The sequence below is a fragment of the Cydia amplana genome, chromosome 18 (genome assembly GCF_948474715.1).
Source record: "Cydia amplana chromosome 18, ilCydAmpl1.1, whole genome shotgun sequence".
NCBI lineage: Eukaryota > Metazoa > Arthropoda > Insecta > Lepidoptera > Tortricidae > Cydia > Cydia amplana.
Window position 1 is genome coordinate 4977226 of NC_086086.1, and position 26428 is coordinate 5003653.

The 26428-nt window shown below is 41.0% G+C and overlaps 1 protein-coding gene across 1 annotated transcript in view; it reads left to right on the forward strand.

The window, feature by feature from the left end:
• The window catches only part of LOC134656280 (DENN domain-containing protein Crag), a 60737-nt gene extending 36101 nt beyond the window's left edge, over positions 1 to 24636 (forward strand). Inside the window, exons 24-36 of the mRNA XM_063511799.1 lie at positions 2886 to 3000; positions 4114 to 4225; positions 8362 to 8550; positions 10119 to 10205; positions 11583 to 11660; positions 13485 to 13708; positions 14707 to 14831; positions 15996 to 16175; positions 17092 to 17182; positions 18468 to 18647; positions 20061 to 20211; positions 23603 to 23719; positions 24371 to 24636. Coding sequence (XP_063367869.1) covers positions 2886 to 3000; positions 4114 to 4225; positions 8362 to 8550; positions 10119 to 10205; positions 11583 to 11660; positions 13485 to 13708; positions 14707 to 14831; positions 15996 to 16175; positions 17092 to 17182; positions 18468 to 18647; positions 20061 to 20211; positions 23603 to 23719; positions 24371 to 24560 — 1839 coding nt within the window. The 3' untranslated portion in view covers positions 24561 to 24636. The remainder of the gene's footprint in view (positions 1 to 2885; positions 3001 to 4113; positions 4226 to 8361; positions 8551 to 10118; positions 10206 to 11582; positions 11661 to 13484; positions 13709 to 14706; positions 14832 to 15995; positions 16176 to 17091; positions 17183 to 18467; positions 18648 to 20060; positions 20212 to 23602; positions 23720 to 24370) is intronic.
• Positions 24637 to 26428: the final 1792 nt, after the last annotated feature.

A 26428-nucleotide genomic window follows, 5' to 3' on the forward strand; every position in this document is an offset into this window, starting at 1 on the left:
CAGCAGTTATTTTCAGACACAATAGATTTTTTTTAAACTCATATAGAACTATAAAGAGTAGGAACTTCATTTGATTGTGAAGTCACATGCCAGTGTTTCATATAAAATCGTTTTGACAGTTCGAAAAAAGAAACTGATTTGACTAGTAGTGAAATAGGTACCCTATTGGTGCATGCGCTGGTTTTTTTCCATCTAACTTTATACATTATTGGGATTTGGAGGAAGACCGGGCTAGTCTTTACACCGAAAACAAACTGATAAATATCAAAATACATTCTGTAATATTCCTAGAAAATAATTAGTTCGTAATTATTCAGTTTAGAAGCTACTTTATCTCTAGGCTGCCGACGCTCTTTTTATCAGTATAGGCTACATGACTAATTTTCATTTATGGTATCAATCGATCGGGTTTGGTTTTAGGATCAAATGTCTATATGGGACCCATTGCGTTAAAGCAACACAAAAGTCAGAAATTATAGTCAAAGTCCGACAGTCGCACTTCACTCGCGAAACGCCCCTCACAAAAGGACAAGTGAACGTGACGTCAAGGTCACTGAGATCCCATCTTGTAGTACCTATGGACAAAACAAGAAAATTGCGTTTTTGTCCGTGAAATATTGCGTTTATGTATATAGTTGCTATACAATATTTTTTTGGATAAAATGTAAGGAATCGAATGGTACCCTTACTTTTACCGTTTTTGAAAGTTAAAAAAAAAACTTAAATTTTGAAACTCGGGTCCTGTATTTTTGTAACATTTCCGTATTTTATTTTAATATCCACATTATTGTGATAAATTAGGATTGTTCATTTTTTTTAGACCCCCATTTTTATTTTATTTTCTGAAAATATAGGTTAATTTAAGATGCCAATTTGAATGATTTAGTAATTCGTGGCTCGGTTGAATATTTATAATTTATTGAAAATATGAGATACGACTTCTCGTAAATTACATGTCGTGGCTGATTGGATAAAGCACAAGCAACAACAAGCATTAAAAAATAGTTGTCATTGTCAATTGATTGTAATTGTCAACTGTCGACAATGTCAGTGTCACGCGTTTTTATAAATAATATCGTCTCGAATACTCGTTTCATTTGAATCCCTGAATCAATAATTTCAAAATACGCTAAATTTGTGAAAGCTGATTCCAGAAATCTGCCTAAGTTATATAATATAACTTACGTTTTATTGAAATATATGTATCCATATAGCATCCAACTCCAACCATAAGTTGGCTGAAATCAGGGGAACAAAAATAGAAAATGTAAGTTACATCATATATTTTTTCACTGATTCGATTTTTAAGGAGATTGGATTCTTAAAATTGTTACAAGCGTCCATTGCTAAGGTCGCTTAGCACCCAGTGGATATTTTCTACCGGCTTGTCACCATTGTTTGGATATTGGATTAGGTACATGCTAATTTAGCTAATTATATTCTATTATTTCAGGTCATCGTGTGATTCCTATTTAGATACGGCTGTGGGATATGTAATGTACAAAGGAGATCATCGATTTTTTAAGGCACTTGGGCCCAGAACAAACTTGAGCATTTTGGATTGAAACAAACATTTACGTATAGTTAAATACAAATACAAATGCATTTATTTAATTACTTTTTACATCAGTTCTTAGGTATAATATAAGGGTTAGGTAGGTAATTAGTCCATCTTAGGTATATGAAGTAAGTAGGTAAGTATTTATCTAAACATTGTGCAACAAATTGTGTAAGTAATGAAAAAGGTGCGGGTACAGCTTGCTGAATTTAAACCCTTGGTCAGCTAATTGGAATGGTATTAAGATTAAATAATTTTTAAATTATGAAATTCACAATAAAAAAAAACCAATACATTAGTATGTAACAATAGTCTCCTTACGGGGACTTAATACAGGAACAGTATAGCATATGTATAGTATGTATGTATATAGTTGCTCTTTTATGGGCAACACATATTTCCTAAATTAATAAAAAAGTAGATAAACAAAAACATGTTTTATTATTCACAGATCTTTATTCACTTAAGTCTTGTCCACCATGATATCAGCAGCTTGAACTGCAACATGTCTGGAAATTAGAAATTATATCTGTTCAAATAAGCAGTTTCAGGCTGCATTTTGAGTATGACCATGTATTCTTGTATATTCATTCTTTCTAGTAGGCACCATCTCTGTTTAACGGTTTGCCTTTAGATACTCTGGCTACATTACCACAGAAAATAAATAGGTCCCCACGACCCTACTAACAAAGTGAGCTTTTAAATAATTGTAGTAAATAATATTAATTAATACTTACATTGACGTGATCCTCACAGCAACACTATCTTAAACTTGAAGTAGGTAGATAGGTATTCCATGTTTACTTCACGACACCATCTTTCACGTCGTAAGTAGGTCCTCGCGGATTCGAACTATTATTTTTGTGAATCATTCCCACACGTAGGAACAAGGTTTTTGATTTATATTAAGCAATCAAATCTACAGTTTAGGTATCAATTATAAATCAAATCGTAACAAACCAAGAGCGGTTTAACTGAAAAATTAAATTATGACAATTGATGACAATGATAACTTTGACAATTACGTGAGTGACGGATTTATTTACTATGGTTCGATAACTTTTATTATGCGATGACTTTACATTCAGCCTAGGAGAAAGGTCAAACTAAGGTCATAAGGATATTTGTTGAAATATCTTCAATCCTCAATTATTATATCGCAGCAAATGTCGGAAACTGTTTGAAAACCTCATATCTCGAAATGGTTTTCGAAATAGAACATTTAAAAAAAATGAACAATCCTAATTGCTCATTTGCTATCTATTTTACTAGATTTTGTTATAAAATTCAACATGTGTCATCATCCCTATTGGAACTTATATTTCAGACAATACACGTGAGCCCGGATAGTCCGTCGGACCTTCGAATATTGACGCGGTCCGAGAGCTTCGCTGGGGACGCTCAAATTGTACAGAACTTGCAGAGGCTATCGTTTTCTAGCAGTAAGTCTTTGTAGTTGCTATCGACATCTAGAATAATAGTCTTCTAGGTATCATAAAGTGTCATTCAATAGAACTTGCTAACTATGTAAACAAAAGTTACTAGTAAATTGGCATTCAGTGTCAATTTTAGTATGGCGGTTTGTTTACATAGTTAGCAAGTTCTATTGAATGACATTTTAAATCGTTATAGTTTTGATGTCAGCCCGTAAATCAAGAGTCGCGTGCATATTTTAAATATGAGGGGTCGTCCTAATACAACGCGACGAACGCAGTTATCAGAAGTTCGCGCGATTTTTTCTCTTGCGAACGCGCGATTAACATATTGAACTCGAATTAGGTGTCCTAATTGGGGTCTCTATTGTTTCCCAAATAGTTTTAAGTCATAATGTATTGTTTGCCCGCATTTTCGTTAGTCATAATTCATTTGGTTCAGAAACGCGTCACTCTTCAGGATTGCCATCAAACAAACTTAACCTAACCTTTCTATTGGATAACCTTACGAAAATCCTGAAAAGTTAACGGTTTCAGTTTTATGACTAATGATAATATGACAAACAATACATTATGACTTAAAACTGTAAGGGAAAGAAAGGGACCCCGTCCTAATTGATTCCAACTTGCGATAATCACGTAGTATTAGGATGACGTCTCCTATAAGAAATAATTCATGTATGCTAACGTGAAACGATGAGTTCTTGTGTATGAATGTTTCTCATCATCTTCCTCGCGTTGTCCCGGCATTTTGCCACGGCTCATGGGAGCCTGGGGTCCGCTTGGCAACTAATCCCAGTAATTGGCGTGGGCACTAGTTTTTACGAAAGCGACTGCCATCTGACCTTCCAACCCAGAGGCTAAACTAGGCCCGTGTTGGGATTAGTCCGGTTTCCTCACGATGTTTTCCTTCACCGAAAAGCGACTGGTAAATATCAAATGATATTTCTTACATAAGTTCCGAAAAACTCATTGGTACGAGCCGGGGTTCGAACCCGCGACCTCCGGATTGCAAGTCGCACGCTCTTACCGCTAGGCCACCAGCGCTTTTCTATCGATGAATGTTTCTATCGACCTTAAATACTCAGTGCGAGAAATAAAATAAATAAATGAAATTTGTAGGTACATCGAATGTGAAGTCTCGGTGTTCGCGAACACTAAGCTTCCCCGAGGAGCCCGAAAAAGAGGAGGCGGCGGCTGAGCCGTCTGAGGAGCCCGAAGGGTCTCCACTCAAGTAAGTACTACTAGATAGAAGGAACGTAATAATTAACCTCCTTATTCATAAAACTTTATAGGCCTGATTTAGTTAAATAGGCTACATGACTAATTTTCATTTATGGTATCAATCGATCGGGTTTGTTTTTAGGATCAAATGTCTATATGGGACCCATTGCATTAAAGCAACACAAAAGTCAGAAATTATAGTCAAAGTCCGACAGTCGCACTTCACTCGCGAAACGCCCCTCACAAAAGGACAAGTGAACGTGACGTCAAGGTCCCTGAGATCCCATCTTGTAGTATGGACAAAAAGAAGAAAATTGCGTTTTTGTCCGTGAAATATTGCGTTTATGTATATAGTTGCTGTACAATATTTTTTTGGATAAAATGTAAGGAATCGAATGGTACCCTTACTTTTATCGTTTTTGGAAGTAAAAAAAAAAACTTAAATTTTGAAACTTTCAGGTCCTGTATTTTTGTAACATTTTCGTATTTTATTTTAATATCCACATTATTGTGATAAATTGCTTATTTTCTATCTTTTTTACTAGATTTTGTTATAAAATTCAACATGTGTCATCATCCCTATTGTTTTATTCCTATCTTACAAATACATAAGTCAAAATGACAGAGACAAACGATTCATAGCTAAATCAGGCCAGTAACGCGTTTATGAATAACGCCATATAAGAATATAGTGTCCTATTATTTAATTAACAAATGTAGTTTGGAACGAAGATAATTTAACTCATCGGCAATGGATTTATATAGAATTGAAGGACGTTACATACCGCCTAGACACTTTTCTGTTACTATTAAAATTACAAAGTCGAATTATCGCGCATTTGTTGAAAATCAAAATTCAAACTGTCAATCTTGTGTTGCTACGTTTAAGCTGTGAGGTTTAAATTAAAACAAATAATCTCACTTGATAACAATTTATTTATCGCTCAAAACGTCGCAAGCATTCGAGAAGATCGTCGAAGGGTCAAAGTCCGTTAACCGTCTGATTTCTACTCCCGGTTCACGAAAGTAGTCGCTGCCCACACGCTAGTACTTCCCTGGCCCGCTGTGTTGCTGTGAGCGATGAAGGACTGAGGGACGTCAGCCGTGTTCCACCAGGGTCAGCACCAGGTCGTCAGGGTCAGCGCGAGCGTGTCATCGTCGGCCTTCTAGCCGTGCTATTGAACCCTGGAATTATTTTAGCTCGCCTTAGTAATTAACCCACGAAACGGCTCCCTTGACTGTGACCGGCTTGAAGAAGAAGAGCAGAAACGGAAGAGAAAGTACTGCGTGATAGCCGTGAGAATGCCTTGGTGATGTTAAAATGTCACAGTCAGGCGGAGCTTACAAAATGAGCAGTTAAGCATATAGTTTTTAAAAACATACAAATTACAATTTTAATCCTGCTTTTAAATAAGACAGAAAAACATTAACACTAGCATTTAAGATTTGCAAGCGAAACTAAGCACCTATTAAACTACGCTAAGGAAGTTCATAATCAAACAAAGAAAAGATCGTTACAACTTAACGGTAAATAACCGTTGAACACACATTCAAATTTACTACTCCCTAAAGCACTCTTAAATGTTCAACACTTACCCAAAGGGGTTACACTGGCTCTAACTTTCATTACATGTACTAAACGAGTACAGAAACTGAGGCAATTTACTAAGCCCTCATTAAAATATAAAATTGTATGCGCTGCGAGTGCGCGGCTTGCACGGACGCTGCGAGAGAGCGACGTGCGCCTGCGTTGAATCTCAGAAACGAATCAATCGCCGGACGGACCGCGGCGCGGCAGCCAGACAGCGCGGGGGGAAAGCGCGGCAAGGGGCATGGAACCGGTCGGTGGCCCAAGTACTGATTTGCGCGGCGAGTACAGTCAGAAGCGCAAATAACAAGTTGAGATTTTAATTAGAACACACGTAATTACTTTAATCCCTAGATTAGTGTAGGTATCAAGTAAATGTTAGGTAAGTGTTAAAATATCGTACTTGTAAAATAATGTACTTATATTAATGAACGCAGAAATAATTACATACGATTAACCTAGGTTACGTAACATATATGTTACAGTGTTACCTACTTAACGACCTCGCTTCACTCGTCCATTTCTTTCAGATTCTGCTGGCAATTACCTAGACTTATATCGTTCGGGATATGAACCGTGATTACCTTTTGTATTGTTTTCGAGCTCCCGATATTTCGACGCAGTTACATACATCTTACCTACTTTTCGACCTTTGTAACAATTAGTGTAAGGCCTGAGTGGACGCTCAAGTTGGGCGTGCAGCGGGGCGGGGCGTGCGGCGTGCATGTTAAATAAATGCAAACGTATAGGAGCGGCCTTAGTGTAGGCTGCTCAAATCCCTTGGGAGCTCGACGCTACGCTGCACGCCCCGCCGAACGCTCCGCTCCGAGCGTCCACTCAGGCCTTACACTTATACTTGGTCAACCAGATCTTGACAGTAGAAAAAGGCGGCAAATTTGAAAAATGTAGGCGCGAAGGGAAATTGTCCCATAGAAAATTTGAATTTCGCGCCTTTTTTAACGGACAAGATTTGGTTGACCAGCTATAACTATTTTTTAGGGTTCCGTACCCAAAGGGTAAAAACGGGACCCTATTACTAAGACTCCGCTGTCCGTCCGTCCGTCCGTCCGTCCGTCTGTCACCAGGCTGTATCTCACGAACCGTGATAGCTAGACAGTTGAAATTTTCACAGATGATGTATTTCTGTTGCCGCTATAACAACAAATACTAAAAACAGCACTGACTTAATATAAAAGAAATAGACACACAAAGCAGAACAAAAACGTCAAGAAATGTGGATCCCAATGACGTTTCGCACCATTTGCATTGATGATAAAAACGCTTACGTAAATTTTGAGTCAAGATAAATGTTTCGTACAGAAAAGAGCTTAATGTCGTAAGCATTAAGTGTCAAATTTGCAAACATAAGTACCAACACTGTTAAAAAATTTAGTCCGATGGCACTAAACGTAACGTATTTACGTCAAACAACGTCAAACGAGAATAATGAACGAATGGAGTCACTTTGGTACACTTTAATATGTATTACTGTACAGGGAAACCAATTGAAGTAATAAATAAAACAAATTTAATTTAATCGGGAGCTCAAATAAAATTAATTCGTGGTTCAAATTCAAACAAATTAAATTTTTAATTCGTAAGTATACGTCTTTAAATACTAATTTCCTTGAAATAAATTCTACTTATTAAATAACTGTGTATTTAAGATCTACATTTACTCATAGCACGGGTGCACGGGGAAATTTAGATACTGATTGGATTTTTTTTATAAAGTCTACCTATACTTTATAAAAAAAATCCTGTGGTTGTCACTGTGTTCCGACAGGTTTAGCATTTACAGTTAGTCGATATAAGCCCTTATTGGTGGTGTATATGTCGGAAACAGGGAAATGGGCCGAACACACAAGTGCCGTTTTGCCTTGTTTAAAACTGTATCACCCCTATCTCTTGCTATAATTAAATAGCAGTCCACTTTGCACGTCGCATAGGTTTTCTTGGAAATCTTCAATTTAAACATAATATTATTTCTTATGAATTCCATATAAAAATAAAAAAAAATATTGACCTCACATCGACTCATTAGAATTTTGTTCCTTGACATCCCTTCTTTGGTACTAACAAATTAATTTATTTAAAACCATAAAATTACCACCAGATTACATAAATTATGTAATGCTATCCAAAGAACTAACCGAAAGAAATACATTCCATCCTTTTTCCTTGCTTTATCATTGTTATTTTTACATATTTTAACGGCACATTTCGTAATTGTTGACAACTTCACATTTGAGCGTTTCAAACAAGACTAAACGAAAAAGTAATGCATGATCTGTTTTGACATCACTTTTGTGGGGCCATTTTTGGCGGCTGATTGGGTATCCAGTTCTTTATACTATATCAATGAAAAACAGAATAAAATAAAGATTTAAGTGGGGCTCCCATACAACAAACGTGATTTTTGACCGAAGTTAAGCAACGTCGGGCGGGGTCAGTACTTGGATGGGTGACCGTTTTTTTGCTTGTTTTGCTCAATTTTTTGTTGATGGTGCGGAACCCTCCGTGCGCGATTCCGACTCGCACTTGGCCGCTTTTTACAGATTATCCCCCCGCACGCAAGTGCTGGCCGACGACCCGCTCGGGGCCCTGCGCGACCCCCTGCCGGAGTCCCCGCCCCCGCCGCCGCCGCGCGACAACCCCGCCCCGCCGCGGCACGAGTACTCCGTCAGCCCCAAGCTGTTCCACCGCCGGAGCAACTCCTTCCAGGACGACGCGCCCACTGACCATGGGTACACAGTTTCCTTTTATACTTGACTGCGCTCATAAAGAAACATCGAGTCCCCTCGGGTCAACACTTATTACAAGCTTTTTATTAACTTGCAATGTACTATGTATGTAACTATGTTTGTACGGTTCAAATCTTGCAAGTTAATTTTGACCTACTTCCCGACTTCCAATGATGCTGAAAATCTGCATACATATGTAAGTCGGGTGACAATGCAATATTATGGTACCATCGAGCTGCTCTGATGATGGAGACAGGAGATGGCCACTCTGTGATAAAACAACGAAACCTAATTGTGTTTGGGGGTTTTAGAATTGTCTCGATGAGTATTAGTTGTCTGTGGAAAGAAAAGTACAGTCAGCGATAAAAGCTTGTACAAAAACTTATTTTTTCTATATTCTTTACATTTTTTATAGGTACCAAAAAAAATAGAACCTAAATAAATCATACAGTATAATCGAGTTGTACTCAAGTGATTTATTTACAATCTGGCAAGCCTTTGTGTCAGCAGAAAGAGCCTACAAATAAAAAAAAATACGCGCTAATGACCGGTCTCCCATACAAAATTGGAATTTGGTGCTTTTTTCTACTGACAAATTGGTTTGCCTAACTATAAATTGTGTCCAGAGCACGTAAATTGTAAATTCATCAGTGTCTAACGGTTATTGGGATTATCATTGTCATATTAATATAATCAAGCACAAATAACAGACTGCGCGTTTAGTACAAGTCTCATCACCACGATTTAACGTAGTGAATTTGGCGTAGCAGCACGGAATAAGATACCTGCCCTTTGTGCCCCATTTTAAATTATTTCAACCCTGTTTAATGTGTTCCCATTAAATAAGGCTCTTAGTAATCGATTTTTTTAATTTTTATATTGTGAATATAGCCGGTGTATAAATATGTAGGTACAGCCACGCTCGGTGATTGTTACGCCATTTAGGGTTATAGCTAAATTAGACATTCCATAGCATACATTCCACAGTAAGTATGGAACAACCAATTTAGCTAGGACCCTAAATGGCGTAACTAAGGGCATTTTCACTAAAAAGTGTACCATTTCCTTTTTTTCGTAAATCCATCAACTTTTGGGTTATTTCTACTCAAACTACAGTTTTGTAACGCATCTTCACATACATTTTGTATGGACCGTTACAAAACTGACACCAAAAATTTTTATGATAAACTGGGGACACTTTTTTCTTTGTCTCATTCAATAGTACTCGTGATTCTGAGTCTAAATAACCTAAAAGTTGGTGGTTTATCGCAAAAAAGTACCTAAATGGTACCATTTTTTCTGAAAAGTAGTAGTAGTAGTAGTAAACTCTTTATTGTACAAAAAGACATATTAAAAATAACAAAAAAAAAAATACTAAGAAGTACAAAGGCGAACTTATCCCTTTGAGGGATCTCTTCCAGTTAACCTTTGAGTAGATGAGAGGAAAACCTCCATAAATGAGATTAGTACCATGAGTACTAAACGCGCACCCATTGCCGCTTCGCCCATCAGTAGCGCTAGTGCTGCCCCCCCTCCGAGCACGATAACCTCGATGGTTTCCTGTCTGACAGGAAACTACACAGGAGCGAGACCGTCCCCGCCGGCACCGTGTCGTCCAGCCTCGCCAGTCTCGGGAACACGCTCAAGATCAGCTTCGGGTAAGTTAACCTGTCATATCCCAAGGGCTCAAATAGGAGCCGTAAATAAATTTTCCAGATTTCCCACGATATTCAAAATTTAAACTCCCACGGCTCAAATGTGAGCCATACTGGGAGACAACGACAAAATTAGTTTTCGGGTCGCGGGATCGGACAAGTTAATTAGCTGGTGGGTGGATCAACTATTTCTTGTTGTTATTCTGTCCGGTCAGCCAAGAGACAATAGTAGCATAGTTTGTTAGAAGACATTGTACACCACTTTCTTCTGACACGCTTAGTAGACGACCCTCAATGGAAAGGGTTTATAAGTATCACAAAAAAGCGTGTTTGGTGAATTTAAATATTTCTTAAATCTACAACTTGTTGCTACGGATGAGCGGGGCTTCCTGATACAGGTATAATATACTTAATAGGGAGTCCCAACCTGTTACCTTGTTATGTAACATTTATTAATGTAAATAAATATTTTCATTTTTTTTTCATTTCATTTTCATTTTTTTAAATGCCTAAAAATCTGATTTTAAAGAGTGACCCAGGAGAACGTAACCATGGCAACGAGTGACAAGAAAAAGTTGATTCACCCTGGTAATCACCGTTTGTCCCTATGGCATAACGACAGATAGGGACAAAGGACGATCATCAACTGATTAAGTTAGCAGCCGTTTATGAATAACGCCATTAGTGTTTTATCTATTATAACCGACGATGAGAAAAGTGACATGGCTGTTCTTAGACCAACGCAGTTGCAACTACAGCGGCGTGTTCGTTGAAAAAATAAATATCCTACAATACTTTGAATGACCCACCAAATGGGTAATTTAAGTCAATTATTAATGTAGACAACTGGCCATTTAACAAAATAAAATAAAAATAAATATGTACAACCAAAAACTCTCCGTTTCTTATTTCATAACAAGAACTAGGCACATACTCGTAACCGTAAATGGCCGTTATTTAGAATGTGTTTAGAATGTTCATAGTTTTCTCAGCTAATAGTGTTTTAATCGATGATTTAATTTGTTATTTTTTGTTTTAACACTATTTTCAAGCATGTTTACTATGTGTTTAGATGTGAATCTTTTATAACAAAATCTAAAGCATATTTCCAATTAATTCAAACTATACTATTTCAAATATATATCGTCATCGTCAAGTACTGGAACTGTACTGTTGAATAAAATACCTACTCCTTTTTCGATTATGTCTTTGTTTAAATCGACTTCTTTTTCCTATTTTTATAAAAAACTGATTTGACATGATATACATATTAACAATTTGAATGTTGGGAACATTGATATTTATTGGAAATATGGTTTTCTGCTTGATAATGTTATTGTTTTAGTTGACGCACTGTTTGCTAGTTGTTTTGTTTCGTAGACGCTATTCGCCCGGCCGGTTGTCTTTACGCAAAGAGAACATAAACATCGGAAAGGCGATTGTAGAAAACTACTTCAGGTAAGGAGCCCATCGTTTGTTTTTGTTTTTCATTTTGCTATTTTATAAAGCATGTTAATGTGAGCAGTTGAGCACAATAGTTCATAAAATAACGATACGATACATGTCTAAGTTTAGTAGATAATCTGGAAGTCATATTCTTGGCATCGATTGAAATAACTTGTGATTAAATAACACGAATTTAAATCTTTATTAGGTCTTCCAAATTGTGTAAGTACGAGGGGCGTTCAAAATATTCTCGGTATTGATATCTTACGACCTCTTCTAAAATTTCTTTCGTTACTGGCCGCTAAGGTTTATTCATTGACATTAAAAAAAAGTATAATTCGAACCGAGATAGTCTTTTGTTTTTCTGCAATTGCTGAACAAACATGAACATCATGTGCGAATTGACAATGTTAACTAAATTAGAACATCGATGCGTGATAAAATTCTTGACAAAACAGGGTAAAAATCAAAAAACCATAAAATAGGAAATGGATTGTGTTTACCGTGAGTCTGCTCCTTCTTTATCTACCATTCAAAAGTGGTCAAGCGAGTTTAAACGCGGAAGGGAGAGTATTGAAGATGACCCTAGACCTGGCCGGCCTGTAGTAGCTACTTCACAAGAAAATATTGATAAAGTGGAAAAACTTATATTGGAAGATGGTCGAGTGAAGGTAAAATCTATAGCACAAGTAACCAATCTCTCTATTGGTACCGTACATGATATTATACATGACCATCTTAATATGTCAAAAGTAAGTGCAAGATGGGTTCCGCGAATGCTGACTCGGCTTCAAAAAGACATGCGTGTAGCTTGTTGTTCCGATTTTATTGACCTGTGCGGTGAAAATCCTGATGAGGTGCTGCAAAGAATAGTTACTGGAGATGAAACCTGGGTTCATCATTATGACCCAGAGAGTAAACAAGAGTCCATGCAGTGGCACATTAAGGGTTCAGCTCATCCCAAGAAGTTCAAGGTCATCCCTTCAGCTGGCAAGGTCATGGCCACGATATTTTGGGATTGTGAAGGAGTATTACTAATCGATTATAAAGAAAAAGGTGTAAATATCACAGGACAGTACTACGCTAACATTCTACGTCAATTAAAGGATGTAATTAAAGAAAAGAGGCGAGGAAAGTTAACCAAAGGTATTCTGCTTCTGCATGACAACGCCCCCGTCCATACTGCTCATATTGCCAAGGCAGCTATTGTTGAATGTGGGTTTAAAACTGTTACTCACCCACCGTATAGTCCGGACTTAGCCCCCAGCGACTTCTTTTTGCTCCCCAATCTTAAAAAGGATCTGCGTGGAAATAAATTTTCTGACGATGAAGCATTGAAGGCGGCAGTGGAGGAGCATTTTTACACGAAAGATAAAAAATATTTTTACGAGGGATTAAAAAAAATAATTGATCGATCTTTTAAGTGTATGAACATAGGGGGGGAGTATATTGAAAAATAAAAATATCAAACTTTTCGTACTTGTTTGTTTTCATTCTCATACCGAGAATATTTTGAACACCCCTCGTAGATGTGGAATTGGAGATGATATTTAATGTCCTAGTGTTTTTCTTTCAAACAGAAAGTTCAATCTGTAAGAAAACCGTAGTAAACGAGTATTCTCAGAAATTACATAGTAGGCGGTTTTTGAGGGTTTTAATCATTACTTGCGAGTTTTCATTGTACCAATTCTCGCAAAATAAAGGGAGAAGATTTCGCGTTTTTTACAAATTAATAGTTTTTAATTTCCACAAATAAACGTTGGCCGTCGCGTACAATCTACAATTCTACACTTACATAATTTACCACAGATTTTCTAACCAATTTAACATTTTCAGTCCCACGAGCATAGCCGGCAAGAAATCCAACGAGCTCCTACAAAGCGGGCTCTCCAGCCTTAAGTCCGCCGCTACGAGTATGGCCAAGAAGTTCGACGAGATGAAAGAAGTCATATCCGCGAACTCTACGCCAGTGAAGGGGGCCATTGGAAACGCGACCAGCGCGCTCACGAGTTTCATGGAGGACGATTCTACGGATGGCTCGTCGGAGATTAATCCGGATGGTAATTTTATACTTTATCTAAAGTGTGTGTGGTGTGAGAATTCAAGATATAATGAGTAACAGTGTGATAAGGGAAAAGTGTGGACTGAACGAAGATGTTGTGACAAAAACTTAGAAAGGTATGTTGAGATTAGAGATGCACCGGATATCCGGTTACTATCCGGTATCCGGCCGGATACCGTTAGTGACCTACTATCCAGCCGGATACCGGATAGTAAAATTAACATATTTTGGGGTAAAAAATGAATTCTAAAAAACAGTCACGGTCATAATCGAATCAGTTTATTCTTTTAAAACAATATTAACTTAATATTTTCTTTAACAAAAATTTTTAATTAAGTTTGATGATCATTAAAAAAACGAGTTATTTGTCTTTAATATTGGAAATCCATCAAAGGCAAATTGTGATACTATAATGACATGATAAAACTCGTTACGATCCTAGGAATGTGTCCGCGCGAACGAAAACTCAAAATATAGGTATAGTTCCGCCGGCCGTTTATCCGGCGGCCGGATACCGGATATTCGGCCGGTGTCCAGGCCGGATATCCGGTATCCGGCCAAACAACTATCCGTTGCATCTCTAGTTGAGATGGTTTGGACACGTGGAAATAATGAGTGAAAGAAGGTTGATAAAGAGAGTGTATAAGGGAGAAGTAGAAGAGGAAGTTGGAAGGGGCAGGGGGATTTTTTAGTTTCGATGACTTTATAAGTTGCTACATTGACAACTATAGTCGGTCAAACCAATTTGTCAGTCAGTAAGAACCAGGAAAACTATACTCATCTTTTACTTTTGTGTGCTAGTACTTGTGTAAGACAAAGATAGTAAATTCTCTCTGTCTATGTTTGAAATGAGACAATCCTTTGACAAACTATAATTAAGTTACTTAACTGGTAGCACAAAATGCAGAATAATTTAAAGTATTTTAATGGTAGTTGAATGGACCATATGGAAAAAAATCCCATGCTTTTTTTATTAATTACTCAATTTCCTTACAGAATGGACGGGCGGCATGCATTTCAGGAGAGCTTCGAGCGACGCTGAACTAGCGTGTGCCATGGAGCGTGGCTCATTAGCCACCCTGCTGTCGCACTTACCAGACAACCTATATCCACAACAAGCGGTAAGTAATTAATTGAAAATGTTTTTTTTTTATATTTCAGACACATATATTATTAACGGCCTCCGTAGCCTAGTCGGTAGTGACCCTGCCTACGAAGCTGGAGGTCCCGGGTTCGAATCCCGGTAAGGGCATTTATTTGTGTGTTCATCACAAATATTTGTTCCTTAGTTATGGATGTTTTCTATGTATTTAAGTACTTATATGTATCTATATATTATATATATCGTCGTCTAGTACCCACAACACAAGCCTTATGAGCTTACCGTGGGACTAGGTCGATTTGTGTAAGATTGTCCCATAATATTTATTTATATATTTATTTATTTATATTATTCATATCATTGGTTATTGGTTGGTTGGTTATACATTTGAATGAAATTGTTGGTTGACATGGTCGAGCAAGCTTCCCTAACTTAGGTTGCGATTTCTAATCCCACTTCGGATTGTCGGTGACAAATAAGCATATGGCTCGCATAGTGGTAGGCGGTACACACAGACAATCCAACCTCTAGACATAGCATAGTCGCGCTACCCCCGTCTGCCACACATACGGTAGCGTTACTCCATCTTCGAGTCAATCCCGTGCCGTGATTGGTCCGTGTCTTTGAACGGACCAATCACGGCACGGGATTCGCTCACCTCGTCCCCCCGCACCCCCGTATTTTTGGCAGCATCGGTTTCATGAAAGAATTGGCCTAAGCTCAGTCTAGAGGTTGGATTGTCAGTAGCGGTACATAAATAAAATGTGCCTTTGAACTTACCCACAGGAGTTCGTTTTTATTTTTTTTAAACTGGATGTTTGGATGTAGCATCCCTCGATTGAGTGTGCGTTTGCGTCGGTTGAGCTGCGTTTAGTACTAGCTAAGGATTTGGTTCGCGACTGAGGTGCTGCGCCTGTTTGCCCAGTTTAGCCTGTACAGTTAGGTGCAAAGTACCGGACAGATTTCCATACATAAGAACTCAAAAGAACTAATGGTGTTATTCATAAACGGCTGCTAACTTAATCAGTTGATGATCGTCGTTTGTCTTTATCTGTCGTTATGCCATAGAGATGGAAAAACGTCGATCATCAGCTGTTTAACTTAGCAGACGTTTATGAATAACGCCCTAAGGGCTTTTGACATGAATAATTAGGTTATATCAAATGTTGACTGTTGTTTACAGGAAAACCCAAAATCATCGCCCACAGTAACCGCCCACATGTCATCCTGCTCGCAATGCCACCAATGCTACGCGTTGCTATACGACGAGGACATCATGGCGGGCTGGGCGGCAGACGACTCCAACCTCAACACGCGCTGCACCGCCTGCGGCCGCCACACCGTGCCGCTGCTGTCCGTGCAGGTACCACACGAGCGTAGACTCATGGCCCACATGTCATCCTGCTCGCAATGCCAGCAATGCTACGCGTTGCTATACGACGAGGACATCATGGCGGGCTGGGCGGCAGACGACTCCAACCTCAACACGCGCTGCACCGCCTGCGGCCGCCACACCGTGCCGCTGCTGTCCGTGCAGGTACCACACGAGCGTAGACTCATGGCCCACATGTCTTCCTGCTCGCAATGCCAGCAATGCTACGCGTTGCTATACGACGAGGACATCATGGCGGGCTGGGCGGCAGACGACTCCAACCTCAACACGCGCTGCACCGCCTGCGGCCGCCACACCGTGCCGCTGCTGTCCGTGCAGGTACCACACGAGCGTAGACTCACGGCCCACAGTAACCGCCCACATGTCTTCCTGCTGGAAAATACGTTGCCATTTCTTGTATGGCAGGGACCAACCAAGAACTACGGTTACTGAGTGCCGGCTTACCTACCCTTTTTTCGCAGGTAGCGGCACGTGCGGTTTTACTTGACACAATAGACAAAGGGTACAATCTACGGACTATGGGCGTTTTTTTTTTGTTGTCCCCTACACTTTTTTTTTCAAATTTGGGATTTTTTATGTTATTTCTACTCAGAATCACGAGCTCTTTCTATCCTAATAGGAGAAAAAAACTGTCCTAAGGTTTTTATTTCCATTACTTCACCATTTTTCATAGACTCTGTATAGCGGTCGCGCAATGGAAAGATCGAAAAATGTATGGAAATTTTGGGACACTTTTTTTCTCCTATTAGGATAGACAGAGCTCGTGATTCTGAGTAGAAATAACATAAAAAATCCCAAATTTGAAGAAAAAGTGTCCCGACAACAAAAAAAACGCCCCTATACGTACCTACTTGTGTCGTATCAACTTACTTTTTTTTATTTTCAGATAATGCGCGAGGGTCAGACGCAAACCGAAACTGTCAGCGTGCCTTATTTAAATCCATTGGTGCTAAGGAAAGAATTCGAATCAATATTAGGTAAGTGCAAGAATTACAAACTAACATATAACAAAATTAATTATATGTCGCGGTTTTTGAAACAGAAAATGAAGATCAGTAATAAGGGTTTCATTCTACATACATACATTTGTGCACTATAAAATATATACAAACTAGCGACCCGGGGCGGGGCGGGGCGGTTTTATAAGGTGTAGTGATATGTTCAGGTTAGATTTGAACTTGACTTTTTAGGGTTCCGTAGCCAAATGGCAAAAAACGGAACCCTTATAGATTCGTCATGTCTGTCTGTCTGTCCGTCTGTCCGTTTGTCTGTCCGTCCGTATGTCACAGCCACTTTTCTCCGAAACTATAAGAACTATACTGTTGAAACTTGGTAAGTAGATGTATTCTGTGAACCGCATTAAGATTTTCACGCAAAAATAGAAAAAAAACAATAATTTTTTGGGGTTCCCCATACTTCGAACTGAAACTCAAAATTTTTTTTTTCATCAAACCCATACGTGTGGGGTATCTATGGATAGGTCTTCAAAAATGATATTGAGGTTTCTAATATCATTTTTTTTCTAAACTGAATAGTTTGCGCGAGAGACACTTCCAAAGTGGTAAAATGTGTGTCCCCCCCCCCCCCTGTAACTTCTAAAATAAGAGAATGATAAAACTAAAAAAAATATACGATGTACATTACCATGTAAATTTCCGCCGAAAATTGGTTTGAACGAGATCTAGTACAGAATACAGAATACAGAATACAGACTTTATTGGTAAATATAAACATAGTTACATTTTACACGTCATAAGCTTAAAACTACTGGGTACATTATGTTTTTATCATTAAATACAAGTAATAAACAAGTATTAACATTTGTAGGTAGGTAGGTACTAGAACCTGTTGCTCAAACGGTGCTGGGTCAATTTCTCACCGGCGCACTCATAAAGTCGGCAATACGATAGTATGCCTGATCTATTAGAAGGGATTTAAGTTTCTTTTTGAATATTTAATATTGCATCGCTAGTCGAGTCTTTGATGACATTAGGTACGGAGTTGTAGGCAATCGGTCCCATCGGTCGGTCGGTAGTAAGTAGTTTTTTTTTATACGTCATAAATCGCCTAAATACGGAACCCTTCATGGGCGAGTCCGACTCGCACTTGGCCGCTTTTTTTATGTCTGCTATCGCTGTTGCTGGCTTCTTCTTCGGCACACCCACTTCCTATCCACGGGTCGTAGTTTTAAGATCCCCTCTTCTAACTGAAAATCTCGCAAAGAAAAACCCGCCAACAGCTTAAAATTTACTTGTTAAACAGGTAGAGAAGGCGACTCGTGTCTTCTGGAGAAGGAGTTCGTGGAATCGCACCCGATCGTGTACTGGAACCTGGTGTGGTACCTGGAGCGTGCCAACATCGAGAGCCATCTACCGGACCTGCTGTGCGCCAACTTCCCGGCCATGTACCAGGACGATGTGCCTGACGAAAACAACGGTGAGTGTGGTATTGATCGAAGGGAATATAGCGATTCTGTGTCTTGAGAAGGAGTTCGTGGAATCGCACCCGATCGTGTACTGGAACCTGGTGTGGTACCTGGAGCGTGCCAACATCGAGAGCCATCTACCGGACCTGTTGTGCGCCAACTTCCCGGCCATGTACCAGGACGATGTGCCTGACGAAAACAACGGTGAGTGTGGTATTGATCGAAGGGAATATAGCGATTCTGTGTCTTGAGAAGGAGTTCGTGGAATCGCACCCGATAGTGTACTGGAACCTGGTGTGGTACCTGGAGCGTGCCAACATCGAGAGCCATCTACCGGACCTGCTGTGCGTCAACTTCCCGGCCATGTACCAGGACGATGTGCCTGACGAAAACAACGGTTAGTGTGGTATTGATCGAAGGGAATATAGCGATTCTGTGTCTTGAGAAGGAGTTCGTGGAATCGCACCCGATCGTGTACTGGAACCTGGTGTGGTACCTGGAGCGTGCCAACATCGAGAGCCATCTACCGGACCTGCTGTGCGTCAACTTCCCGGCCATGTACCAGGACGATGTGCCTGACGAAAACAGCGGTGAGTGTGGTATTGATCGAAGGGAATATAGCGATTCTGTGTCTGGAGAAGGAGTTCGTGGAATCGCACCCGATCGTGTACTGGAACCTGGTGTGGTACCTGGAGCGTGCCAACATCGAGAGCCATCTACCGGACCTGCTGTGCGTCAACTTCCCGGCCATGTACCAGGACGATGTGCCTGACGAAAACAGCGGTGAGTGTGGTATTGATCGAAGGGAATATAGCGATTCTGTGTCTGGAGAAGGAGTTCGTGGAATCGCACCCGATCGTGTACTGGAACCTGGTGTGGTACCTGGAGCGTGCCAACATCGAGAGCCATGTACCGGACCTGCTGTGCGTCAACTTCCCAGCAATGTACCAGGACGATGTGCCTGACGAAAACAACGGTGAGTGTGGTATTGATCTAAGTTATTATTTCAATTCTGCGCGTTGGATTTTACGATTACGCTAGTTTCAGTGTACGTTGTAAGCTAAACTGAAACTAGTTATTCTGACTTATGCACTGAAACCAGGGATATAGGCATCATTCCTGATGAAGATACATAAGTGGGGACCAAGAAGCTGAAATACTTACCAAGAGATTGCAAATAAAAATCAGAGGCACGAAAATATGACCTTGAACGACGTCACGCACTTATTGCCGCTTCTTTCTGCAGAGTGATTCTATTTAAAGTAGCTTTATAAACACCCAACCATCCACTCCGCATACGTAAAATTGGAATTTCTGCCTCATCACGAGCGTTTTAGGTGTATTAGAACTATTAAAAATTATCTAGTGATGTATTTGAGAGGGTTCAAGGTTCTTTACAGCTAAAGCTTATAATGATGTTTGTGATACAGGGTGCTCGGTAGTATGCAGCTGGGACTCGGTGCGGCTGCACGGCGAGGCAGGCACGGCGCTGTACCGCGCGTGGCGCTCCAAGCGCGCGCAGCAGCAGCGCTCGCGCGCGCTGCAGGCCCTGCTGCTCACAGACACCGCGCAGGCCAACGCGTGAGTACACCCTGTATACTAGTACATGCAGCCGGGGGACTGCTAATTACATACATACATACAATCACGCCTATTTCCGCGCGTGGCGCTCCAAGCGCGCGCAGCAGCAGCGCTCGCGCGCGCTGCAGGCCCTGCTGCTCACAGACACCGCGCAGGCCAACGCGTGAGTACACCCTGTATACTAGTACATGCAGCCGGGGGACTGCTAATTACATACATACATACAATCACGCCTATTTCCGCGCGTGGCGCTCCAAGCGCGCGCAGCAGCAGCGCTCGCGCGCGCTGCAGGCCCTGCTGCTCACAGACACCGCGCAGGCCAACGCGTGAGTACACCCTGTATACTAGTACATGCAGCCGGGGGACTGCTAATTACATACATACATACAATCACGCCTATTTCCGCGCGTGGCGCTCCAAGCGCGCGCTGCAGCAGCGCTCGCGCGCGCTGCAGGCTCTGCTGCTCACAGACACCGCGCAGGCCAACGCGTGAGTACACCCTGTATACTAGTACATGCAGCCGGGGGACTGCTATTTACATACATACATACAATCACGCCTATTTCCGCGCGAGGCGCTCCAAGCGCGCGCTGCAGGCCCTGCTGCTCACAGACACCGCGCAGGCCAACGCGTGAGTACACCCTGTATACTAGTACATGCAGCCGGGGGACTGCTAATTACATACATACATACAATCACGCCTATTTCCGCGCGTGGCGCTCCAAGCGCGCGCAGCAGCAGCGCTCGCGCGCGCTGCAGGCCCTGCTGCTCACAGACACCGCGCAGGCCAACGCGTGAGTACACCCTGTATACGAGTACATGCAGCCGGGGGACTGCTAATTACATACATACATACAATCACGCCTATTTCCGCGCGTGGCGCTCCAAGCGCGCGCAGCAGCAGCGCTCGCGCGCGCTGCAGGCCCTGCTGCTCACAGACACCGCGCAGGCCAACGCGTGAGTACACCCTGTATACTAGTACATGCAGCCGGGGGACTGCTATTTACATACATACATACCAGGGATGTTACGGAGCTCCGTTTCCGTTAAGTCGGAACTTCCGTTTGGTATTACACATCCGTTTCTGTTCCGGTTCCGTTACTTTTGAAACGGAAGTTATATCGGATGTCAATGCTTAGCGCGGCAGCGGGACATGAGCGGTGTACATCAAAAACAAACAGGTTTATACCAGTCATTCGCTCATAGCCCCGCTTGCCACGTGCTGCAGTAATTAGATGTTCTGGTATATCCGTGTTTTTGAATTTAAAGTACCTATTCATATGTGTTGTGTTGTGTAATGTATACCTACTGATAGTACTGACTCAGGCTCCGGTTCCGTTTTCGGTTCCGATTCCGTTTCTGGTTCCGATAAACTAAATTTAAAACATCTGGTTCCGCTTTCGGTTCCGATAAAACCACATCCGTTACATCCCTGATACATACAATCACGCCTATTTCCCGGAGACGGCATAGACCACGGATTTCCACTTGCTACGATCCTGACATACCTCTGTCGCTTCCGTTACTTTCATAACATTCCTCATACACGCTGTTTAAGGTGCTCTTGACCTGGCCTTTCTTCAGGATTTCCCCGATCTGATCAGAGAAAGTCCGCTGAGGTCTACCCCATTTGTCAGCCTTCCTTCACTCATTCTTTCTACGTGTCCAAACCATCTCAACATACATACTTTATACTGCTTTTTGCCACGGCTTACGGGCGCCTGGGGTCCGCTTGGAAACTAATCCCGAGAATTGGCATAGGCACTAGTTTTTACGAAAGCGACTGCCACATTGACCGACTGACCTTCCAACCCAGAGGAAAAATTAGGGCTTATTGGGATTAATCTGGTTTTATTACGATGTTTTCCTTCACCAAAAAGCGACTGGTAAATATCAAATGATGTAATATGTTACATAAGTTCCGAAAAACTCATCGGTACGAACCGGGGTTTGAAACAGCAACCTCCGGATTGAAACTCGCACGCTCTTACCGCTAGGCTACCTACTCAATCTAGAGTCCATCTAAGCTAACTTTGCACCGACTTGAACAGAACCAATTCCCCCTCACTTGGTTGTCATTATAAACGTCATAGAAATTTGACATTAATGATGAGGTAAAAGTTTATTTCAGAACAATACCTCAAACAAGTGTAACAATTAAGTAAACTTACAAATTATAAACTAAAATAAACCTAAGAATTAGTAAAACTAAATACCTTAACAAATACAATAATATCCCCCAGACCAAATCTGCCAAAAATACTGGCAGTATTACCTCGCTGAATGGCCAGTGATATCTGTTGGATCATCATCCAACAGATATCACTGGATTAGTAGTGATGTTACCATATTTTGTCATTGCTAATGCCATGCAGAGTTATCTTGGCCCGCCTCTAAACAGGAATGTGTTTGAACCATAGAAGGTAGCATCCTATAGAAGTGGTATACGCGTGCCTCCGTATGGGACAAAACATACGCAATGCGACACTATGATTGGTCGAATTTATTTGTTTCCCACCATAATCCATACTAAATCAGCGGTGGGGAACAAAAAATATGTGAGACTGTGATAAGGACAAACAATAATAGCGCTTTCGCTGCTACTCTTGCTGAAAGATACATAAGACTATCCCGTTCTGTCAGTTATCCCCACCACTCATGCCCAATCCAGTTTAATACTATAGTGCGTCAAGCAAATCTTGTCAGTAGCAATGTACTGCAAATTAAAGTAGGGTAACACCATGTAACACTCAAAGAGAAGAATTGCGCTAAGAAAAGCAGCAATGTACATCGAACCAAAACGTGTTTATTTTTCGCCCTTCATACGCCAGTTCGAGTGAATTATTATAACCTCAAATTTTAGTAATGTTTACCGTCAACGAGCATGATTGTACATTGTAGGCAGCTTTGCTTGAGGTCATGCATAATCTTGGTATTTAATGGTGACAGCAGAAATTTCTCTTGAAATAGAAACGATTCAGAATGTAAACAATAAGATGATGGCTGTCATTCACGATCCACATTCCACAGATAACACACAGATGACACGCGATTTTGGAATTATTCGAACACAGTGTTGCTCTTGGAGGATACAACTAAACGGAGTAGCCATTAACGGGCTTTCCCCTCTGTCGAAAATAGGCGGCCAACGGTCATACACAATGTATGGACTGACGTTTATCTGACACGGCTATTTTTACGTTACGCATACATTTGACGTTCCCCTCCCCCGCAAAAATCGGCAGACTGTTTTGTACAGAAAAATACAGACATGGCGTCTCCGTTTGATTATATCCTCCAAGGTGTTGCTAAACCCGCGATTTTTCAAATTTGCCGCCTTTTACTACTGACAAGATTTGGTTGATCCAGTATAGATTCATGGTTTGAACAGAGTGGTGCTGGCGGTGTTGGACGGGTTGCTGAGCAACGATCTGATCGACGCACTGCGGCGGCTCGCCGCGTGGCGGGAGAACACCGCTGGCAACAAGCGATACCACTCATTCTTCAGGTAAAATGAGAACAACATAGTCTTTTTAATTAATTTCAGTGGTTTAGAGATAACGCCATGAGCATAGGGAAAAAAATACATAGATTGCTCACTTCCATACATCAGTTTTGGTACCAAAAAGACTATTCTTTTGCTACTTGACAATAGATGTAGCAGTACTTACTGATAATTCCGCTACTCGATGCTAGATGTCGACTATGAAAATAATAGTATTTTTATAGTAGTTGCTTGGGAAAATCAATTGTGGCGTTGTCTTTTTTAACCCAAATTCTATCATTGATAGAAGTCTCGAAATTGACTTCTAAGTTTCTAAGTTCTTTATTCCCGTTTAGACGGTTCAAGAACTTGCATGCAATATTCGATACTTTGCTAACTACAATGAATTCTATCGATCGACCTAATATGTAATTAAAATCGCATGCAAGTTCTCGAACCGTCTAAATGGGGCTTAAGAGTCGGACAAATATAATTAAAATATTATAGGTAAAAATAAAAACAGCCTGCTAGTGTTAACACATTAACTGCCAGCGACTCACTAGGGGAGTTCACTGTTCGTAGGCGCTCTTCGCTACATACGGTTTTTCCCGTGTTATCGGATCGCTCGTCGCGCTGGCATTGAATGTGTTAATTCATTTCAATGTATACCCACAGAGACATACTATTCCTCGCGATGGCCGCCCTCGGCGAGAACAACATCGACCTGATCGCGTTCCAGCGCGAATATTCGCGCGCGATCACACAGCTCGGCGGCTCGCTGCGTCCACACGACTACCCGCCCACGCCTACCGCCGTCTGCTGCCGGCACTACTTCCGGCGCCTGCGGCTCGCGCAGGAGGACTGACCGAGGGCGCTGCGCGGACGAGCCGAGCGAGGCCTGTTATAAACATGAGTCTGCTCACAACAGTCAAAGATTCATTGGTTGTCATCTTCCTCGCGTTGTCCCGGCATTTTGCCACGGCTCATGGGAGCCTGGGGTCCGCTTGGCAACTAATCCCAGTAATTGACGTGGGCACTAGTTTTTACGAAACCGACTGCCATCTGACCTTCCAACCCAGAGGGTAAACTAGGCCCGTATTGGGATTAGTCCGGTTTCCTCACGATGTTTTCCTTCACCGAAAAGCGACTGGTAAATATCAAATGATATTTCGTACTTAAGTTCCGAAAAACTCATTGGTACGAGCCGGGGTTCGAACCCGCGACCTCCGGATTGCAAGTCGCACGCTCTTACCGCTAGGCCACCAGCGCTTCTCGGCTCGCTGCGTCCACACGACTACCCGCCCACGCCTACCGCCGTCTGCTGCCGGCACTACTTCCGGCGCCTGCGGCTCGCGCAGGAGGACTGACCGAGGGCGCTGCGCGGACGAGCCGAGCGAGGCCTGTTATAAACATGAGTCTGCTCACAACAGTCAAAGATTCATTGGTTGTATTATACTGATAACTGAGGTCGTAAAACGTCTCATTCGCACTGGCATGGTCATGGCAAGAGTGAGAGACAGTAATGTGACTGTTATTGACCGAGCGCAAAAAGGATTTCGTATGTGTATGATTCTCATGAAATTTTGACTTGACTTTGACTTAAAGCTATCCTCGCAAGGTCTACAGCTCACAGATCCACTAGTATTATACGTGACACACAATTTGACAGCTAATATAGATGGCGCTGTACGCCTCCATATGAGTAAGTGTGATTGTCAAAAGTTGTACAACAAAAGTTCATACTATTGTATCTTTAGATATCATATTTTATACAAACAATGAATCTTTCTATCAGTTGACGTTAAAAACATGCATGCATTTTTCGCCTTATAAATAATAAAAAAAAATTGTACACATATTCTTGATTGTAGGAATAAAAATCGTCATGTACATTGACATCGAATAAAAGAGGTAGGTAAAACGCGACATCCGTCCTATCTTCGCTATTTTATTTGCATAAGGATGTTTCAGTGTTGAAGTGTGTCGTGTACTTTAATATAAAACTATTTTCAATACATGTGACGAGAAAATAGCAATGTGTTCCGAGTATGGCGAAAGAATAGACAATAAGTCCTGCTTGTATGCACCCAAATGTATGAGGTATGACGATGATTGATTGTAAAATCTTCAGAATATTATTTAAAATGAAATATGACGACACCGACATCTATAAGTGCGATAAAATGCGCACATAAATACTCCAGCTAGATAGATATACCTACCTATAGTTTTTGGGCACACTCATACTCTTTTCTAGCGCGCAGCCACACAACGCAGTTACAAACCAAGAGAATTGCTGACATTTTGAATAAAATAAGTAAAAACACAAGTCATGTCATGTATCATTAATGAGAATATTGAAAATTGGGTTAAAATGCATCTAACAATAAGCTATCTTAACTTTTGAGTCTTCAAATTAAATGGCGCCCAGTTACAGTGAGAGATGTTTTAAAAACAAATTGAAATCACTAAATTATTTTCCGTTTTAGAGTCAGACGACGCTAAGTTTTCGTGGCAAGTGCTCTACGTCAAGTATGGAGCTCATTGGGATATGTATGCAATCTTACTGCCAAGTTTGTGCAAGGTTAACGTGGTCAGAGTATACCCTGCTGTAGCTGGGTACAAAATTCAAAATCACATCACGACCGCATGTCTAAACTATATTTACATTTCGGGTTGCATATCTGTTATTGTTAGAAATGTGGGTGCTACGGACAAGGTTATTCGGATAGC